The following is a 9,346-nucleotide window of genomic DNA, read 5'->3' on the forward strand; positions in this document are numbered from 1 at the left end:
TGCTGAACCTTAATTTACTTTTTTAAATATTAAACAAATTAAAAAAAATAATTTAGAAGTTATAATACTTTTATAAGAAATAATACTTTTACATCAATATTAATGTAATACAATGTATATCATAATTTTAAAAAATGTAATTTTTTAATTTTTAATTGATTCCGAAAAAATTGAATGTTATAAATAAATAATTTACTTTTTTGAAAATGAACCAGATTTAAAATTAATTGTTATTATAATTTTAAGTATAATAAAAATATGGAAAATAAAAAGATAAAAGATAAAAATTACATAAAACTTTCCAATAATAAGTCAATTTGTATTAATTTGTAGTTATTTAAAATTTTATTGAATATATTAAAGTATTTAATTTGTAGATAGAAAAAAGAATGTTCAAATTTTAAAATAAGTAATAGTTGTTTATGCGTTTATTTATGCCAATATCGACTATTATTTTTCACACCTTTTTCTGATAAATACTTTCTAAATTTAGATAATTTAAAAACATTTTGTAACTTAAATTAATTAAATTAAATTAAATTAAATTAAATATTAAAATTACATTATTAAAGATATTGAAATAATAAAAGAAAATAAACTCATAATTGTTAGACAATTTATAATGAATCTCCGTTAATTGATATATCATGTATCTAAATTCAAAATTTATTATTCTACTAAACTAAGTAATTAATTCGCTTGAATATTAGTATATACTGAACTGTTATCTATCTATGTAGCTGATATTAAATTCCATATGACTTGAATTCGAAGATCACTCAGACGCTACTAATTGAAGACACTAGTTATCTTTTTAATATCTAATATTTTGCATATCTAGATTTTCATCTTTATTTTCTTACACTTTTATACAATGCTTGACTGTCTCAAATAATTTAAATAGAATCATTTTAGTCCAACTAACGCAATAAATAGATGTTAAATACTGCCCATGAATCCAGTTACAGTGCATGCTTCAACAAGTATGTCACGAGTTATTGCATCTTTATGATTGGCGATAAGCTCTTTCTCCAATCAAAGACGCATTAGTAACGGAGTAAGACGCGTCCTTTGATTTCTTCTGTCATTATTCTATTATTCTTTCTTGTTTCGGATGTGCTACATTAAATACCAACTGTAGTAAAATAAATTACTATACTCTAGTATAACCAAAATTATTTAGAATAAAAGTATTTTCAGGAAATGAATAAAAATAAGAAGAAATAAAACTTTGCTTTCTATTATAATTGCAAGATAATGTACATTATATGTCCCCTCCCCCCCATAGCATATGATATCAGTATTTAATAGGTCCTATACAGTTGAAAAACTCTCTCTTAGAATTGTATATGACAATTACAATATATCTCATTAACATGAGAATTAACATATCTCTTAGAATTGTATATGAGCCCCTCAAATTTTTAATTAATTCTACAAAAATTATTGAAAAAAAAATATTAATTTTAAGATAGTCCTTAAAATAAATAACTTAATAAAAATATAATTTTGTTTAAAAAATATATTTTATTATAATAGATATACTAAAATTTATTATAAATTAATATATCTAATACAAGGTTAATTTTCTTAGAATCAATATAATCAATACAAATTTGGCTTAAAAATAAATTAAAAAATCAGAATTATTATAATAAAAGAAAATTTATTTAAAAATAGAAAAAATATAATAGTACTGAAAATTCTGATGTAAAATTGTAATACAATAAAAAAACATAATTTTGTCGAGATTATTGAACTACATTACTATTAAATTAAATTTCTCTACATGTATATGCATTCATATAAAATGCTTCAATATAAAGCATGAAAATGTTAACGCCAATAACTGTGTTTAAAGTGAAGAAAAAAAGGTATTTTTCATTAAATTATACGTTAATCAGATTCTTATTACTTTTACATTTGAAAAAATTTTCAAAATATAAAAAGAACGTCTGCTGATTTAAATTTATAGAATTTTTTTATAACATAAAATAAAAACTTTAAATTCTAAATTTTAAAATTAATTTTTACTCGAATTTTTATCTCTATAAAATATTATATAAGATAGATAATTTTTTATAATTTTATTACAAAATATAATTTAATTTATGGAAGTATTCTTAATATAAAGTTAAAATTTTTAAATATACTTAATAAAATTGTTGTATATTTTATTTTCAGATATTAAATATAATATAATTAAATCTAATATATGTATATATATTTATATTTTAAATAATATCAAGTTTGATTAACTGCTTATTATTAAATTTAAATAAATATTTGTTTTTATTAATTTTTAAACTATTAAAGTTAGATTGTTATAGTTACTGATTATTATATATAATGATTAAATCATAATATCTAGGTATAATTCAAATTATTTTGCCTGTGTCAATAAATTTAAAAATTAAAAAAAATGTTTTAATGAAAATTAAATTTAATAATTTCATATTCAATAAGTCTTTTTACATTAAATTTTATTCAGATTAACAAAAATATCTATATCGCATAAAAAATATTATTTCTGCTTTATTTTATGTTGTGGTATATATAGTATAAAAATAACGAAACTCTAATTTACATAGCTAATTACAATTTGCTTCATATTTTTTGTAAAAAGTCCTTTAGACTATATAATAATAAATAATTAACTGAATTTTTGTATACATAGACAATATTATTATTAATATTTGAAATAATAATTTACAATAAACTACGTATTTAGAAAATCAATTACTCAAAATAATTACTTTCTATATAAATCTAATAGAGGTAAAGTAAAAAAATAAAGAAAAAGTATAAAGAAAAATAGATTAAATAAAAGGAAAAATAATGAACTCTTTATTCTTATAATGCTAACAATTTCTTGTACAAGGGAAACTTTATATAAAATTTTTACTTCTTCTTTATAGAATAAATATGTTTCCAATAGTTTTATCATTATAATAAATATTATTGAATTTTAATATATACATTATTCAATAGTTAAATAATGCTTTTTTAATGGCTAATAAAGTTCTCAATTTAAAATTTTAATTAGAATTTTTACCAATACCAATTTTAACTTTTATTACTGATTATTTAGGCATGTTGACTCATCTCAAACATAGTTTTCCAGATTTACACCAACATAAAATTCATCTTCAGCCAAGAGCAAACCACGATTATCTTGTTAAACAAAGTAAGTATAATAGAAATAAAAGTATATATTATTGGTTGCCCTCTGTAGCTCTTTCAGTCTAATTAAAACAAATAAAATGAAAATCATATTTTAATTTACTGTAATTTCATTTTTATGACTGTTTTAAAGTGAGTTATGCATCTAAAAAATATCTTCGTATTTACTGGTAATAATTTCGTTGCATGCTTATCTTGCTATCTAATAATTATGCTTCATCTTTTAGTTGGGACATATCTATTTTTTCATTACAATTATTATTATCATATTTTTATTCCATTTATTTTATTCTACTAAATATTATTAAATATTTTAGTTAACATTAAAAAAAATGAAATAGTTAATATAAAATATTAAATTTATTAATATTAACTTATTGTAAAAGTTATACTTATTGAGTACTTTATAATAGCTAAGATTATAATGCTTTATGTTATTTATAGATATCCTTTATTGGTTTATGTTATGAGTTGACTTAAATTTAATATATATATACATATATATAGATAAATATTTATTAGAAATGGACATTTTTATGATTTTTTAAAGAAATTATCGAAATATTTTAAAAATAAAAATCTGTTTTTACATTTATTTGTAATTATAAATAGTATTTGCACTTTATATATGAAGCAAATTAAATTTTAAAAATATAAAGAATCACTAATACTTATAATTATACAAAATAATATTTATAGTTGATCTTTAATAAATTGATTTTAATTTATTCCTATTATTTAAAAAATTAAAGATAATACTACAAACATTGAAATATAAGAACTTTAAAATATTTATATTGTAACTTTTTTATTTATACAATAACAATTTTTAATAATTAATATTGAAAATACAATCATCCTTATGTTATATTTTAAAAAAATTTTCTGCACTGAAATAAGAAATAAAAATTAATATACAATTATAATTTTAAATTCAAATTAATATAGAAATATAAATTATAAATTAAATATATAGAATCTGATGTACACAGCTTTAACATCTGCAAAATAGCTGTTATATACTAAATATTTGTATATTTATGAATATAGTTCAAATACAATATATAAAAAAATCTTTATAGTAAACTTTAATCTTGAAAAATCTTATCAAATGTATATTGAATACATAAAAGTAAAAAATAATAAATATATACTCTTTGTTACTAATAAATTATTTTTATTCTCAGTATCTTCACCGCTCGTATCTAGATCGACTCGAAAAAATTCAACTCGCAAGGAGAATTCTTTATTGCAAAATATTCTTCCAACATCATTGACGTGTAGTCATTTTTCAGCATCTTCTCCACCGCAACAATCTCATTTACAAGGTTATTAATAATATTAATACCATTAATAATTTTAATAATATTAATAATATTAATAATAACTTTAAATCACAATAATTAAAAAACCAATTTTCAATGAAATTATTTTACTAATTTATTATTTATTGATATCTTTAAAAAAGATTTTTAAAAAGTACAATATTAAGACAAATTTTTATCAAATTGATATATACTTCATAAGGATATGCGTGAATGTATTGCAATTGCATTAAAATGAAAATAAATATATGAATAAATTATATATATATATATATATATATATGACAAAGACTGCAAATAAAAAATAAGAGGTACAAATTGAGTATTTTATTAAATGAAATTTAGATTCTTTTATAAATGTCAAATTAAGAGTAAAAATTTTCTTAATTAATTCAAATTCAATGTATAACATAAACAAATAAAATAGGTAGTATTGAAAGCATTTTTATTTAATATCTATCTTTTATGTATTTTAATATTGAGATCCAATAAAAACAATTTAATCCGAACCATTATTCTATACTTAGCTGAAACAATATAATATAAATACTATTAAACACCTTAAATAAATTTTTAATTTTTTAAAATAAAGTAATTAATTAATAATAAAACACTAATGTAAACTTAATAGTTAATTAATTACTTTTTAAAAGACTGAATTAATGAATTATTCATCATATTTATCAAATATATGATTCCCTATATACAAGAACTGGAATATTATGAAAAATTAAAATAAAACGTTGATGTATAATACAGTCTTAATAATAAAGATATATTTATATTATTGAAAAAAAATTGTAATACATTAGAATATAATTAAGTCAGTTTCTAATTAAGTATTTAATTACTACAACAAAAATAGAAAAGAAAAACGAATATTTTAATAAGGTAATTTATACATTTAAAAATATTTCTTCCCTTACTTAGACAACTTTCAAAGTGAATCTAGTCGGCCACTGGATGAAATAAATACAAGAATAGATCAACTGATGCGACAATTTAATTCTCTGGAAAACTCGATGGCTGGCAACATTCGAGTAATACTGAATCTTCTTCAGCAGAGTTGGGTACGATCAAAAGAAAACTCAAATATTAACATAATATCTAATATTCCATTGAGTCATTAACAGCAGCAGTAACAACAACAACAACTTGACCAAAATTTAGAACATTCAATGGAAACAACACCTTTTGCAATTTCTGTAATAGAACCTGGTAAATCAGTGTTGGTCCAATGTTCAGCTAGTGAACTCCAACCGATTACTTCAATGTCAAGCAATTTAAAGCACCATCACCTATATCAGCCTGTCTCTGATAACCTGCGATACGTCAACTACAACACGTTCTACACTCATGGGATCATCCAGCCGAACACCTCGCACGGATTCTTTAAGAAAGTTCTCACGCTCACAATTCACACTATTGCTTTAAGTATGTACTGTAGCTTTTTCTTTTTCTTCAGGGCTACCTTTCTTCTGTATTTTCTTTTTCTTTTCCTGTTCCCTGTTTGTTCATTCGTTCAACTTTTTATTTTAATCTTTCAAAAAGTGCAATGAGATGCCAAAATTTCTTACTCGTAGCAGAATTTAAAATACTCTGTTAAATTACTTTTCCAGTCAATCCATATATACAGTTATCAATATTGATAGAAATCTTTTTATTGTATGTAGTTGAAATAGTCTTCATTTATGAAATTTCTAATCGCACGATATATTTACCTACATTATTAAACATTCCTTGTTTACTCATTATAGTTCAAAGCAATTGTTTTTATTTCATATTTTTCGAATAAAAAATTGTTTATATATAAAATGAAAAAACATAAAATATTGATAATCAATATTTTTAGAAACATATCAAAATTATAAATATCAAAAAAAAAATATATATATATAATTTGCGTTATAATTAAAAATAAAAAATATATATACGCATGCGCACGTGAAGTTGTACGTATTTTGATATCATAAATTTCTTGATATCATAAAATAGTCACATTAAGTAATATAATTTAATTAAATATAGAGTTGTATTTATAATTTTATTCGATTTATACAAAGTTAAATTTTTATATTTTAAGTTTTTATATTAATTAAGAAATGTAATAAATTAATATAATTTTAATAATATTCTAATAATATTTAAGATCGATTAACAAATATTTATAAACATATAAAATATTTTAATTTTGCAGATCATTGTATTACATAGTGTTATCATTTTATATTATATATTTTAATAATTTATTATAAAGATTTTCATTATATTGCAAAATTAAGTATTGATACAGTTGACCATTAAAATTAGAATTTATATATATATATATATATATATATATATATATGTATTATTTATATAATAAAAATTTTCATATTTAGTTTTACATAAAAATGCATAATATTTTATAATATTAAATATTTTATGACATTATATCGAAATGTAGAGAATAAATAAATACTAATATAAGGTATGTTAACTTATAAGACATCGTAATAACTGATTTGTTTTTAGTTTGTTGAATACATATTCCACAGTTAATTATTGATCATTTAAATAATTTATCCGAATTTTTACTCATTATTATTACAGTACATGATTAAAATAGTGCAACCCTTGTAAAATATATAACGTCTTTCTCTTCTTCCTCTCCATATACTCCAGTAGTTCTCTTTTTATGAAATATTTCAACCTCATTACGTTATTCTTTCTTGCTCTGCTTATCTAATAGTTATTTGTTTTGCTTAAATCAGTGGCTTATAAAATTATTACAGACTCACGTAAAAAGTCGTATAATCGTTTATATTTTTGCATATTTAATTATAAAACTAAATATACATAAAAAATATGAAGCTTGAAAATAGAATTTAAAAAATTTCATAATTATAATGACAATACAATACATTATGAAATTTTGTACACATGCATAATGTTTTTTTATTAATGCAAAGAAATTGATACGGTATTATTTTCAGATTACCTGCTCAAGCAGACTTCAACCTCAATTTTAACAAATGCTTTGCAAAGCATCCTCAATGCTCGAATGGTACCAACAAGATCTCAAAGTCACCCGATTGATTTAGTTATGCCGATCTCTATAATAAAGAAATTCAGCAACATCAGCAATGTCAACATCAATACCATCAACAATTAATTCAAAATGTTTGGCACAATCTTTCCTCAGCAGTCTTCCAGCGTGGAGAATTAAAAAATAGGTACACACATTTAAATTTTTCGTTTCATAACATGAAGTTTTTTCTCTTGCGGGTACGAGCTATTCACTATTTTATAATTTAATCAAAGAATTAAAATTTTCAAATAAGAAATATTTCATAAAAAAACTTAATTATTAAAAGTTAGTTATTAATGTAAAATTATTAATACAAAATCATCAATACATTTTCTTTATTTCTATTAAGCATTTATAATAATTTTATTATTTCATATCATTTCAACTAATGAACATTAAAAAGAATACATATTTACATTTATAATAATGTATAAACTCTTAATTATTTGCTATTTATAGTTATGCATATACTTTGAAAATTGAAATTAAAAAATTTATAATATTAAACCAATATATAGTTTAGATTTATGTTTTTTATTAATACTTTTATTAAGCAATAGAAAACTTACTAGATTAATTTTATGAGTTTAATTTAATTTTCATAGTTAATTTCTTAAAAAGCTTTTAATTAATTAATTTAAATATTAAGTTATTGTTTTTGTAATATATTAAGTTCCTACTTTGTAAACATTGTATTACATAATTAAAACTGAAATATTTAAATTTATGTATTATTGACTTTGATATACATTTAAATTTTTAAATAAACCAATTTATAATCCATAATAATAAATTTAAATCGTAAAATAAATAAAATTAAAACTTAAAATAAACATAATAAACTCCTAAAACAAATAAAATGAAAATTTACTCAAAATTAACAAATTTAACATGAAATGTAAATTGGTACTTCAGAATTATCGTTGATTACTAATAACATACATTCTTTTTATGGAAAACAAATTTCTAATACTATTTAAATTAAGTACTTCAAATTTTATGCAAGAATACAAATTAGTATTATAAATAATAAATTAAATACGTTTTAAAAATTGATAATTATTATCACTTTTTTATCAATTATAATAATACAATATTAATATAAATAATTACATAAAATTTTAAGTTTAATATATTAAATTAATATATTAATTTTTATTATAATATATTATAACTTTAATATATTTGCATTTATATAATAAATAAATAAATAATTTTAATTATTTATTATCTTTTTAAAATTTTATAAACAGCTTAAATTATATATTTATAGTCAAATTTATAATTGCGAAATATTCCCAAAACATAAATTTATTTATTATTTTTTATATTAAAAATAAATATTTATATTTAAATTTATGTAATTTAATAAAATTAGTAAATCGACATTAATTTTTGTATAATTATTTAATAATATGTACCTAATTTTCAGTAAAATTGAAAGAATGTTAAATAATTTAGTAAATAATAAAATTTTGCCATCTTAAAGAAAAATAATTAAAAATTTCAAATATAAAAGAAATTAATTTTTATTACCATGTTAATTTTTTTACGATGTGTATAATCTACTGGATATTTTTATTATATAAATAACAAATATGAATTAATTAATTTAATATTAAATTAGTTTATATGAAAGCAAAAAATAAAAGAAACGTGGCAACTATATAAAATTTCTAAAAATCCATATAGGACTTTCTTAAAAATATTACAAATTACTGAAGCTCGTTTAATAACTAAGATTGACACTGTTTACTTATTAATATTT

The 9,346-nt window shown here is 19.3% G+C and overlaps 2 protein-coding genes across 2 annotated transcripts in view; both read left to right on the top strand.

The window, feature by feature from the left end:
• LOC105366565 (potassium voltage-gated channel subfamily H member 6-like) overlaps positions 1-3,663 on the top strand; it is a 6,763-nt gene extending 3,100 nt beyond the window's left edge. Inside the window, 1 exon segment of the mRNA XM_011505058.1 lies at positions 3,628-3,663. Coding sequence (XP_011503360.1) covers positions 3,628-3,663 — 36 coding nt within the window.
• Positions 3,664-5,639: 1,976 nt separating this feature from the next.
• LOC105366542 (uncharacterized) lies at positions 5,640-7,722 on the top strand. Its single transcript, XM_011505028.1, has 2 exons — positions 5,640-5,942; positions 7,484-7,722. The coding sequence occupies exons 1-2, from the start codon at positions 5,687-5,689 to the stop codon at positions 7,660-7,662; spliced, it is 435 nt and encodes a 144-aa protein (XP_011503330.1). The 5' UTR covers positions 5,640-5,686; the 3' UTR covers positions 7,663-7,722.
• Positions 7,723-9,346: the final 1,624 nt, after the last annotated feature.

The sequence above is a fragment of the Ceratosolen solmsi genome, unplaced genomic scaffold, assembly GCF_000503995.2.
Source record: "Ceratosolen solmsi marchali unplaced genomic scaffold, CerSol_1.0 scaffold49, whole genome shotgun sequence".
Classification (NCBI taxonomy): domain Eukaryota; kingdom Metazoa; phylum Arthropoda; class Insecta; order Hymenoptera; family Agaonidae; genus Ceratosolen; species Ceratosolen solmsi.